General features: G+C 32.1%; 1 protein-coding gene across 4 annotated transcripts in view; it reads left to right on the top strand.

The window, feature by feature from the left end:
- Nucleotides 1–13,680, top strand: part of Mlp60A (Muscle LIM protein at 60A) — a 38,616-nt gene that overhangs the window by 9,673 nt on the left and 15,263 nt on the right. For 3 of the 4 annotated variants that reach the window (XR_012463036.1, XM_074143227.1, XM_074143226.1), the window contains exons 2-3: nucleotides 6,967–7,134; nucleotides 8,283–8,448. Coding sequence is in view for 3 of the 4 variants with exons in the window: in XM_074143227.1 (XP_073999328.1) it covers nucleotides 7,020–7,134; nucleotides 8,283–8,448 (281 nt within the window). In the remaining variant the exon portion in view is untranslated. Of the gene's footprint in view, nucleotides 1–6,966; nucleotides 7,135–8,282; nucleotides 8,449–10,151; nucleotides 10,539–13,680 lie in introns of those variants that run through there. The other variant, XM_074143229.1, reaches the window with a different exon arrangement.

The raw sequence follows: 13,680 nt of genomic DNA, 5'->3' as shown, positions 1-13,680 counted from the left end.
TGGAATTTTTACTGAATTTTGAGTGCCAATATTTTATGCAGGATCTCTGTTCTTTTGAGAGAAAGACGACTTCATAAAAAAAGAGGAAATCTGTCCACTTATAACCTTTCTAAAATGAATTATTTCGCAAAGAACCCAATTTTTAAATACTAAGTCTACTAATGGTGTCCCTATCAAGTTATATTTGATGTTATCCCTATCAAGTTACATATTATTGATGGTATCACTATCAAGTTATCAATGGCTGAAGCAGCCATTTTTGAAAAAAATCACAAAAAGCAGCAAAAATCGATTGTACTTTCTGATAAAATGAATTCATTAAAGTGTATGTCCCCTTTTCATCTTTTGCCCACAAAAAAATCAAATAGAAAGAATTTTCTGAATAAATGTGTTAGATAATATTAACATGCTTACAAGTGTTCAGTAAGCATGTCAAGTTTATGGAAAATTGATAAAGCCATTTTTAGGAGAGAAATGCAAAATACAGGAAAAGCCAATTCATTAAAGGTGATCACTTTACAATCAAGTTATTTTTGATGGTGTCACTATCAAGTTATTTTTGATGGTATCCTTATCATGTTACATATTTTTGATGGTATCCCTATCAAGTTATTTTTGATGGTGTTTCTATTCAAATTTTCCCCCTCCAGAAATCTTCCCTAAGTGAATTTTTTTTATATAAATGTCCCCAAAAAAATTTTAGGTCTACAAATATTTTTTTTTTGTTAAAATTTATTTACGCTCTGTAACAGTTCTAAGAGATTGGATTGAATCGTATGTATCCAAATGCCCCTCCTTAATGTAACAGTTTAAGGGAAAATTGTAGGAGCCGTACCCGAGAAAAAATTCCAATTTCTCGAGAAAAACTAAAGAGGGGAAGGTATTTACCAATCAAGTACTTTCGTATAAAGCGTCCCTCCCCTAAAAATCAGTCTCCCTAGAAATCCTCAAAATTGAACTTTTTTAAACATGATTCAAATAAAAATGAAAGGTTTTTTTTGTTTTTTAAAATAAGCATATAAAGGTTAAAGAAAATTGGTGGAACTGTGTTAAGGGAATATCGCCTGAGTAATGGGATTGGTTAAGGTTAGGTTGTGGTTCTGGTTCATTATTGTCTTTATTTCGAAATTTATTTATTGTCTCGATTTTCATCCGAGCTTCTTAATTTTTATTTATTCTGAAAACTCAAAATCCACGATCGCATTACTTTTTATTTCGAGAGAAAATACGTCAGATATCAGAAATAACTGCAACTACTAGTTTACAGTATTGAATTATACATATTTATTTTTGTCAATATCTTTTTAAATAAACGATTTCAAATTCATTAGGGCTATCACTTTTATTTAAAAAATAAATCAAGTTATTTTAGAAGGGTTCTAGAGGAGCGTGCCACATGATGATCGCCTAATAAAGCATTGAACCTACATATCATTTGTAAGTGTTTGTGTTGTGGTTAGGAACGTAGTCTAGTAAGTTGGAGATCCCTAATTAGAGTCCCTCGTATAGCTGTCGATACATTTTATGTTAGAATGTTAGGCTTTCCCGTCTTTGTGCATACACCTAATTTGGAAGTTATACATTAATCCCCTCCCTCCAAAAATGGCTATCACTCAAAGGAGTGGTAAAGTAAGCTCAAGGGAGTAAAAGTGGTAAAGTAATGACTTTATCTATTTAACGCTGAAGGCAGTTATCTTCCATGGTTTTGTAAATCATTTAGCAGAAAGAGAAAGCAGTGTGGTGTTCATATGATATTTATTTTCAGAGACGATTTTTTTCATGCTTACCACTTTTACTAAGAAAAACATTACAATTCTGATTTTAATATAATTTACATCCCGTTATTTTACAGAAATTTACTGTTGAGTGAAGCGTATGTCATTGCTCAGTTACTGTCCTTAAAAAAATTGAATATCTTAAATATTACCCCCCTCTCCCTTAATTAAAAATAGATTAAAATTTGTATTTGGTTTTGTAGTTTCCCATTAAAATACAAGCGACGATACATGTACAAACTAATAAAGGATAAAAATAAATTATGCGGAAAGAAAAAAATGTTAATATTAAAGTTTGAACTTCCATCTTGGATTACCTTGATGATTTCCTACAAAGCGACCTATTCTTCTCACTTCTTCCGAACACAGGGGCAATCTAAAATAGATATTCTGGACAAAATGTAAGCAATGAAAGTGATAGGCCTGGGTACTAAACATGTTGATTTTTTTTTTTAATTGCAAATTTTGAATCAATAGAAAAACCTGCTGGATAAAAGTGGCCATTTGCAATTGGTTATCATTTGGACTTATTGTCAGGTTTACTTAAATCTAATATCGTCATTTGGCTCTTGCAGCGAGCTTCCGTTTACGAGTTATGCTAGCTGACAACACACACGTGCACACTCGCATAACTCCAAGTTCCAATGATAGCTTCAACCATATTGGCTTGCATAGCCAAATTTGGAACTAGTCAAATGATTTGGCTAGTCTCCAAGCTAGACCAAGCGGCAACCGAATAGTTCTACTAGACTACTAGACTAATTTCTCACAAGTAATATCTTCTTATCTCTCTCTCTCTCTCTCTCTCTCTCTCTCTTACACACACACACACACACACACACTATCACTCTCTGTGTGTTTATATTGTAAAAGTGACTTGATATACCAAACTGCACACTAACACGTAAAAAGGACCAGTCCAGAAATATCATCCCTTAGTAACAGCTGCTGATCTACTTTTTTCATTGATAATTTTGTATTTTATCTTTCCTAGACTCATTATTCACCCTGGTTGTTGACGCTGGAACGAACTTTTCCATCCTGATTAGATAGCTAGAGTCTTTCTTGTTTAAAGTGTTTGAATCCATACTAGAAATTTTCTTAACAGGAAATTGAGATCTTGTCAAAGTGAATTATCAAGTCCAATCATAAATGTAACTCATGAAATCGACCAATCAAATTATGGCGAACCAGAAGAATATTATCCAAATGAGTACTTCAACTTATATTTTCTCCTGACAAGAAAAGGTCAGTTGACCACAACCAAATCTCTCTCAAATGAAAGGCCTTACATGAGAAAGAGATTATTTAGGTGGAACAGATATATAGTGTAGCATGGTCAACAGTTGAACAAAGTGTCATTTTAGTGATTCAACTGTGAGGTTTATTTTACTTGAACTTTATATGCATTTAATTTTAAATATAACCATACTTTCTGAACGAAACAGAATTTCATATGTTAGTGAGTGAAACAAAACTGATCATTTAAAATTATTTAAGATCGGTTAAACAGTTGACCATGGTACGCCGTATTACTTTTGCCAACGTTCAGTGACCTCTCCTTGTGAGTTGTAGTTTAAAAGCATTTGATTAATTCATTTTGAATGCGTGAGTCCAGCTTGGTCTAATAAATAATAGATATTATTATTATTTTTTAAAGAATTTATAGAGTCTGTCAAGGATTCTAGACAGAAGTTTATAGGGTGTTAGTTTAATCTTTTTTGTTTCTGTCTAATTTGTAATTGTCCCAGATAAGACTTCAATAGAGGAACACTGGACGACTTTGTGCATAGACGTCTGTTTTTTTTGTGGATAGATTTACGGGGTAGAATGTTATTATACTTGAATTTATTATTAAGATAGCAAAATCTACTGAGCAACATTAAGTTCAAGATTGTGGATACATTTGCAAAGATAGTATTTTATTTGGATGCTGGCGGATGTGTGCTTCGTAAATGGTGAATAGGAGCGGCCCGAGAATAACGTTTTTATGTTTTGCTGTCAGGGTACTGCACTAAGATTAGTGAGATTCTTTCTAGATAGAAAGAGCATTCGGTTTTGATTCATTAAAGTCGAGTTTTTCCTTGCCAAAGCTGCATAAATATGGTCCAGCTGTTATAGTAGAAGTAGAATGCAATGGTTTGGAAATCTCAGATATATTCATCATGAAATATTTACGCCTTACAGCTCAAAGGAACACTTAAAGACCCCTGTGGATTACGACTGTAAATCTGCTTTTCTTGCACATAACAATTTTATTGAAGAATTGATCACCCAATGAATTTTTAAAATAGCTTTCTTTGAGTTTCTAAGCGACGCTGAGTTTGTGATTGGATCAACTCGCGAAGTAGTTATACACACCTACACTCTTTTTTCTTGAAAGATGTTGTAAAAGTGCCGTTTTATCATTTTTGGTTCAAATAATAGTTGAATACTTGTTCTTGGTGCAAATTCCACAATTTCGGTCAAAGTATTTACAACTACCTCTGAAGTTCTACCTGAGAACCTGTCTTACTTCGCGAGTTGCTCACTACTCAACAATAGCTTTACTATTGCTCTAATGTTTCCACAATTATATTTTCGATACAAACGTTAAGCAGTTAGTTTATTTAGCAGCTTCGCCAACAAAACATCCTTTTTGCCTGTAACAGATTATACATTTTTTTTTTTTTTTATAAAAAAAACGACAATTTTGTTTAATCTTCACATTATTTATATTCTTATTTACTCAATACATTTTTTACATTGCGTGATATTCCTCGTGGGAGTTAATGCACTCTGTGCTGTCCATAGCACATAGATCCTCATTATATTGACCAGAGCACTTATTGCACGTCTTCTTGCCTCTGTACAGGATGCTAGTGTGTCCATATTGGAGATGTGTATAGCTCCATCTGAAACTCAACTTAGAAACGCAACATGCCTTGAAAGTTGCTTAAAACCAAAGGTTAAGATATAAACAAGTTTCTAAGAGGTCTATCTTTTATAAACCCCTTTAAGCTGTACTACAGAAAAATTGCTCAAAAATTCCTTTATCCAAAAAAGTATATTTCAATCCATTATAAGATACCTTGCGAATAAATGAAATGCAATTTTGGAGTAATACATTCTAGGGGCCTGATTAAGAAGGACTAATTGATTTTGGCTGTATTAAATACAGTAATAGTTGTTGTATTCTTTAAATGATTCATAAACTTTATATTTTCAAGCTTTATTCATTGAACTTATATGTGAAAATAAACGTTAAATATCCAATAAGTAAACGTATTTTGTTTAAATGCTAACTGAAGTAAATTACACGTTCGTTTTATTTCGAACACCGTTATAATTAGATATTTATACCTACGCACATGAAGAACATTGGAACCGTTTTCGAAAAAATCGATAAAAAGTTAAAAACGTTAACAAAAAAATGGCACTACTTGCCAACTAGTCTTCATCAGATTTTATATTTTGCTGATAAATTTAATTACTTTTAGTGTTATACTAACAATGAGGCTGTAAATTGTACTGACGAAACACTTGAGTGGCTAATATAATCTTCATACTCTCTCAGAAGTAACCTTTGAATCGACTTTTCTCCTGGATTGCAAACGTCAAAAGTTATGGAACTAAATGTACGCAATTAGTATAAATTTAGAAAGAAGTTTGAAGAAAATGTTGAAATCATTTTTGAGAAATCCCAAATAACTGTGGGAAATTAATTGATTAAAATCCAAGTCACAAGTTCTGATACCCTTGATGCAGAACTGGCAGCTTATAAATACACGGTTAGCTGTACATCTCGAGACTGTAAGAAACGTGAAAAGGAGAGGTAGGATAATGGCGCTTGAACTTACTCTTCAAAAGCCACAATCTCAACGCATCTTTGTCCACTTAATAATAATAATAATGATAATAATACAAGCACAAGTTCAAGTGCCATGGTGCATAACTGGGGCTAGAGACGCGATTTGCTGGTTATCTCAAGACTTATTCCTTAACTGGCGTTATCCCCAATGCATTCTTGCCAGTTTTTTTCTGAAACAATTCTTCTGACATAAGCTACTCAAAAATATTAAAAATATAATTGGAAATTTGATACACTGCCAAAATTTCTGGAACATCCAGTATAATTTTCCATGATGTTATTTGTTATACTGAAATGTGAAAGAGTATTGAAAAAACTTTGAATTCGTTCCTGATGGAGTTGCTATGAATTCTAGTAATTGGGCTATGAAAAATTGGACAGAGTTTTACTTTAAAATAGTCAAGCGATATCCAGCTTCGCTCAATTTCATAAGTTTTTTTGGTACTTTGAGATTATCTCGTCGACCATTTTTTTTTATTTTTGGCCGCCAAAATGATTGATAATATATGTATATGGTTAGATTTAAGAATAATTCAATGTGCAATTATACAAAAAATAGAGGTTTTTATATTTTTTTTTGATACTTTTTATTACTCTTTTTTATTACGTATTACACTTCCATTCTTTTTATTATTATTATCATTTTATTATTATGATTTGATAATTTTAATGTGTTTAGATTGTTTATTTTGGAAATTGCTTTTCATTATGATGGCGCCAAAGAATTTGCGCATTTTGGCGAGCGTTGGCAGGTAGATGGAATAATCTCAAAGTATCGTTTTTGTTTATGCCATAAAAGTTCTCCAAATATTTTTGAAGAACTTCATGGCATAAACTTCCTGTACTCAAACGTTTGAATCATAAACTCACAGTATACAACAGAAAATTGGAAGGAAAGCCATGCCTAGCAAAACAATATTTTACAGGGTTTTTCCGTGCGGAATTTCTTTCAACTTTTTGTAAACACTACCCAGCGTAGATCAACCACTTCTATTTTATGCATATCTTCAAGAAAATTGTTTTTAGATAGAAATCTGAAGGAGATGGGCAAAGTAGGACTGTGTCTTTTGAGTGTTCTAGTTTTAATATTCGGTATTCTGTATAAAATTAATGAGAATTACAAGTGTGACCCTAAAAATTTCCCTGAGATTGAAGAATATTAATTGATCAAAAGTGCGGCCTGCCTATAATGTATATTAATTTCAGTGTACTGGTTTCAGCGCCATTAAAATTAAATATGTGACCAAAAACTGTAAATCCTATTTAGCAGAATGTTAGCTTCTCTTACATAAATAACCAACCATATTACTGATTGATTAACAATTAAACTAATTTTTCTAGATCTAATACGAAGAGTACCGTTTTCGACCCTTCCTAAAAAAAAAACTACCAAAATGCCATTCAAACCAGTAGAAAATCCAAAATGCCCAAAATGTGGAAAATCTGTCTACGCAGCAGAAGAACGGGTAGCTGGTGGTTTAAAATGGCATAAGATGTGCTTCAAATGTGGTAAGTGAATTTATTTTAGTTGCTTGAACTTATTCATTGTATAAACTTTGAATCTAGACATTAGAAAAGATTATTTTAGAAGATTTAGGTTCGTACGATGGATAAACAAAACAAAATAATAATAATAGGTACTAATGAAGGAACTGTGCCAAAAAAAAAAAAATAATAATAACGAAAGTTGTAGTACAAAATTTTGAGATTGTTATAGTCTAGATAGGTTTCCTACTTTGAACAGAAAATTTTGCAAGTTTCAAAAATTTTACCCAAAAGTTTGTTTAATTTAACTAAAACATTAAAAATTTTGTGGTCCAAAGATGCATCAGTATCTACGGTATTGGCGCTGGAAGCCTTCTCAGTGTATCGACAGAAAACAGAAAATCTAGGGTACATAGATTTGAAACTGAGACTTCCAGTTTACTGATCCACCAATCTACCAGCTAAGCTAATCCCTTCCGTCGTTATGCTTGCAGATTGGATTCTGTGAAGAGTTTTTATTTTTTATACATATTGAGCACCTTTTTATACATATGTGGCTTTGCAAAATTTCATGTTGCATTTAGCAACAATAACTCTCCTTGTCACTGGACCTCTCACACACATTCATTTTCTCTCTCCCTATCTTATGAAGTAATTAAAACTTTTTGAAATCACATTCCTAATCACATCAAAAGCTTCATCACTAAAAAAACAAAGGAGGACAAATTGTGTACTAAACTAAAAGAACTTATTCCTAAAAGGGGAAAATCAAGTTTTTTTTGATGGAATGCATCAAACCTCTTGGTCAGTCACAGAAGAAAGTGCCAAATATCTCTCTCTCAAAAAAAGCAACATATTCATGACATCACTTAAAAAAAAGGCAGTATCGCGAAATCGCTTTTTTTTTATGTTGCAACAGTTCAGAAAAAATGTAAAAGCAATAAAGATAAAGTGAAAAACAATGGCGCATCATAAAAAGCAAAAAATTTGATACATTTTAATGCAGTATATCTTTCATTCATAAAAACAGAAATACATTTTTAGGTATCCTAACTAATGGAAGTCGTGGAGCGTTGAAACTAGTTTGATAGCTTAAACTTATTTTGTATACCTTAAACTTTTTATTCTTTAAATTAGTAACTTTTTATAAATTAAACTTACTTTACTATTAGGAATGTGTGGAAAGTTTCTTGATTCGACAAACTGTGCTGAACACGAAGGCGAACTCTACTGTAAAGTGTGCCATGGACGAAAATATGGTCCAAAGGGATATGGATTCGGCGGTGGTGCCGGGTGTCTATCCATGGACAAAGGCGAACATCTTGGCAATGCTGAAGCGTAAGTATCCTCGCCTTCATTTTACTCGCCATTTTTATTTTAGTACTTTTCCACCCATATTCAGTACAAAAAATAAAATCTAATCCATAAAAAGGTATTAGTGGTTAAATTCTACGGCATCAAAATTATATTTTGTAGTCTTGTTTAATTATTTTAATTACATTTATTTTATTTTAGAAATTTCTCAGGTTCAATCCCAAAAGATTTTAAATGTTATTGGGATAAATCCATAAATAATCCATTTTGAATCCATCCATTCAAAAAAAACTTTCCTTATTTTGTCTATCCTAAAAGCCCTCTCCACAAAAATTGGTATTAATTTTACGTTATTTTGTTTTTGGGCATTAATGACCTCTCCACCATTTTTTAGAATAAACATTTTTTAATCAAAAAATGGTTAATTAATACAGATTAAAATCACTTGTATAGAATATAAAATGTTTTAGAATTTAGTGACGTTTTTTATTTTTAAATAAATTTCTTTTAATTACTATTTTACATTTAAGGAAAATGTAAGGATTTTTTAATCTGAGCTTTCTGTCTAGGCTTTAGGTCCCAATACTTGATCTAATAGTCAACAGAAATGTTCTAATGTCATAGACTTGGACCCAGTATTAAGACCCAATTCTAGGACCTGCGATTCAATACCTGGACTAGTCATTATTCAGTATTGATTACCTAATCAGTGCCTAGTACTGACATTATTTAGTGTCCTGTTATTAATTGACTTGGAGTCAATATTAGAACTATTGAATTCATAACCGCTGCCAACTATTGTATTTTCTATTCAATTATTTGACCCAAAAGAGCTTTTATGTCTAGTCAGTGCCTTGTGCCTAATACTAAGATTAGTAATTGTTCCGTACTATTGGGTCTAGTCAATGTCTCATGCATGCCTTCAGGCCTAGAACTAAAAGGTAGTGCCTAGTCGGTCTAACCTTTGTCTTGGGCCCAATACTATGTTTTGTCAATGATTTCACAAAATTTCTGCTTAGTCAGCATCTTTTTTTACTGTCTAAATATCTTTCAGTCTAATTCAGTCAAGACAGTACCATATACGTGTCTAATATATTGCCTTTGGGCCTAATCTTGTCTAGTCAGTCTATTGATACATCTAGTCTATTGCCTTTGGGTCCAAAACTAGGAACTGTTCAGTGCTTGTGCTCCTATGTTGTTAGTCACGAAGTCTATGTCAAGCATTATATCTACACTGAGACCCAATACACGTTCTAGTCAATAAACCTTGGATCCAATAATTAATTCTAGCCAATATTATTCTTGGGCTCACATATTAGTCAGCGCTCAGGCACATTAAATTAAAAAATTCTTTAGAGCGAACCATGGACCTATTGCATGAAGACAAACACTTATATACGGCTATTGTGTTTGTGGTGGGGAAAGGTTAAAGATTTACTTAAAACGTATCCACACCCCAAATGTTTTGAACCAAAATTTTTATTTTGTGTGTTTGTGTGTACGTTTTACCCCTCCCCTTTGAGTGTCTTTCTTTAAAAAATTTGGAGTTTTTGGAGTTTTCGCCCACACCATTTGGTTAAAGAAAAAAAAAAAAAAAAAATAGAAAACGTCATTAAATCTGCTTTCCCCACTCTTGTTATTTGAAAATCTTCACCTTCCCACTTGTTTGTTTTTTTGTGTACACATTGCATGACCCCTTGGTTTTTCCGGATTTTTTCTGTTCCCAGTAACTAAGGGCAACATGGACGGCTCTTCTCTGGCTCCTGGCAACCGCGGATTAAAAAAATAAAATAAAAATAATCACTTAAAAATCTTATAATCAGTCAATAAAATAATAAAAAATTGTTAGGATAAAGTATTTATATAATTTGTATTTGGTTTATTCACAAATTTACGATTAGAATTCATTCCTACCAAAATAAAAGTAAATAAAATCATGACGTCACCAAAAATTTGTAATGATGTCAATAGAAAAATTTTAAGTGCAAGAATGGGATTCAAAATATGTATTTTCTTTCAAGAAAAATATCTTAAAACAATATTTTTAAAAAATGTATTTTAATAAAAAAATATTTTAAATAAAAATAAAGAATTAGATAAAAATTAAAATAAAATCGACATAATTTTTAACTCCCAAAAAGTTTCTGCCCTCCCCAGAAGAGAAACAAAAATGGTTGCGTACATTATTAGGAGATATTATTTTTTTCTTTATGGCTTGGAAATATTTTCACAGCAGATTATTTTTTTAAAAATTTAAAAAACTTCATTGAATTTGGCGGTGATTAGCCCTTCTCCCCTCGAATCAGAGGATATACTTCAGAAAAATAAGCCTCAGTGTTCTTTTTCTTCGTTCCTATTTTTCTTTCGCTTCTGAGATAAAATAATATTTGTCAAAAAAAAAAAGAAAAAAAGAAAAGCAAAGCGAAAAACTCCTCCCAAAAATCAGTCGGCTTCTCCAGGAAAGTGACTTAGCTCCATCAGGACCCCCGAAATTTCGAATAAAAAGTGATAGGCTTAAAAAGTCTGTGTTGAAAAAAAATTCACTCTTTCATTTCTCAGCAGAAATTTCAAAATGTTTAAGAACCTCCCAGATTTGGGGGGGGGGGTCAGTAGCTCATTATCTTCACCAAATCAGAGGATTTCATTTAAATAATAATAATACGTTCTAGTTTTTGTGGAAAACACCAAAGTGGGATAAGCTCCTCAAAAGTCACCTAACCAGACTGGCGCCTAAAAGTAGTTTTAATTAAAAAAAATGATAGGGTTATTTATTTAATGCTACAAAATATTTGGAAATAACAACTTATATTTTCCTACACAATTTTACAGCACAGTTTAAATTCCAGGACCCAAAGAACTTGGAGATTCAACCCTCTCCAAGCCCACTTACAAATGGGGATCATACTTAAATAAAGTTGAGTGAAACTCATTATGTTTGTTTAAAGGAAAAAATGGGCCCGTTGGTACCCCCAAAAAATCTATCAAAAATAATTGACCCTCTCTTTTACACTAACATACATAAACACACACACAAACCAGATGTTCCTCACATTGAAAATATACAGTAAATTATAAACGGACATATTTGAGGGCAGTGGACCTCATACGCCCCAAAAAATATTTTCCATTTTTATTTTTGTATAAAACAGGTGTATAAATTTTTGTTGTAAATAATTCTTATAATATTCTGTTTTGTAGCTTCTACGTTTTTATTTTTATTTTTTTTTTAATATAAGAGTGTCTTGTTTAATCTTTTAATTAATTGAGAAACGTTAATTAATTAATTCAATCAATTTGTCTGTAAATTAATGTTTTTTTGAATGCGCATCATTCCAATTTACGCTGTTTTGAGGGAACTAATAAGGGGTTTTCTTTTCGTATTCGCAAAATCTTATTTTGCTGTTCTACATAAGTTACTCTGTGTAATGATGAAAGACTATCACAAATTGTGGTATCCTTTTAAATCTATTATGGGATCTGCGATTTTTTTTCTATTATTATAATTAGAAAGTTCTAATGAATGTGCAGGTCTTTATCATCTCAAAATATTTCCCTATAACAAATTTAATTAAATTATAGGATCTATTCTGGTGGGAGGAAGCATCCTTTTATGCTAGATATATGCCAAAAAACTAGACTGTATTAAAAGTTTTATAGTAGAATAGATATTCGTAAAGACTCCAAACTATTTGTGGGGGTTGTTTGCTTACTTAGGTAGAAATATTCCCAAAGTTGGGAGGGAATTTTTTTTCTTTAAATTCCAAAGATTTGTATAAATTTAGAATTCTGCACAGACCTATCACTTTTAATTTGAATCACTTTTTCTTGTCTGGATAAATTTTATTTTGGGAGTTCTTGGAGGGTTTTCAGAACATTGCCATTTTCAATTTTTTTTGATGTTCTAAATATAAAAACGATAACAAGTTACAGCTTTGCGAATTACAGGTCTTATAATTAGGTGGACTATTCGAATTCGGAGCTCTTCCTCGAAGCCATAAAGGTCAAATTTCTGTCCTAGTTTTTTTACGCTCTGCTGTGTTTAAAACTGCCTTAACCTGCAGAAATGCTCATGATCCCAGCGCAGGCAAAGGCATGCAATGGCTGCAAATAAACCATAATTGCCTAAAATAATCGATATTAAAAGTTGCGTCCATTATTAAATCTTGTTTTTTTTCGAATAAAGAAAATGAAAAATAATAGAAAGTGTAGTAGAGGGTCAATGATTATTTTGTTTCAAAATCCGTGCAATTTGGGTGGTCATCGAGGACAGTTAAAAAAAAATCTATTTGGAAAATCCAGGCCAAGCATTGGAATGGTGAGAAGACATCTTTAAGATTATCTGTTTATTTATTTATTGTTTATTTAAAATTAACTTATTGCCTGCATGGCTAAAAATCCAGAATAATAATTTTTAAAAAATCCATAATTTAATTTAATATAATCCAACACCCAGAATCAATACAGATGTTTAACTCGAAACGCTTTTTTAATTTAATTTTGCTGGAGCTAGATAGTTACATATTTCTGCTCTTTTTGGGGGTCGGTTTAAACCCCCCCCTCCTAAAAAAACGTTTATAAATTTTGGTTATATTTTTTGGACCTGCGATATCGAATGGGGGCAATCCTGCTAACAAAAGTGTGGATAAACCCTCATTATTATACAGTTTCATTTTTTGCAATCATAGGTTTTACTCAAAGGCTAAATTTTTATAGGGATCATTTTGGGGGTTACTTTGGACTAAAGGGATCATCTTCCACATCGCAAATAGCTCTCTCTTTCGGGTCAAGCATCAACATTTTGGGAAGGTTCTGAGCTATGTAGTTATACACAAAATTATTGAATAAAATTGTTGGGAATCCGTAGAACAACAGCTACCTTAAAATTGCTACGCATTCTGCTTGATTAGTAAAATCTATTGACTACTCGATTTTTTTTATTTTTTTTTCAGAATCAATCCATAAATTATAAGACCTTTCCTCTATAAACAAGTCTGACTAAACATGACATTACTACATATGCTTAGGGAAGGGATTAGCGTACTGGACTCCCACGCGGAGGTCCCGGGTTCGAATCCAGCTGCTGACCCTTAGATTTTCTCTTCCTAGGAGCTTCTTACAGCTCACTGTCCGGTGATGGACAGTATTGTTTGTAACGAGAGAACACTGTCCGAAGGTCGGCAGTGCACTGAAAAAAGCACCGGGCGCCAATAACCTTAGATGTTGACGCGCCTTAAATGATAAAAAAAAAAACAAAAA

Source organism: Rhodnius prolixus, unplaced genomic scaffold, assembly GCF_049639745.1.
Source record: "Rhodnius prolixus isolate KJV_2025 unplaced genomic scaffold, Rpr scaffold_12, whole genome shotgun sequence".
In the NCBI taxonomy this organism is placed as follows: domain Eukaryota; kingdom Metazoa; phylum Arthropoda; class Insecta; order Hemiptera; family Reduviidae; genus Rhodnius; species Rhodnius prolixus.
Note: the sequence above shows the minus strand (reverse complement) of the source record. Positions and strands in the feature narration are given on the sequence as shown.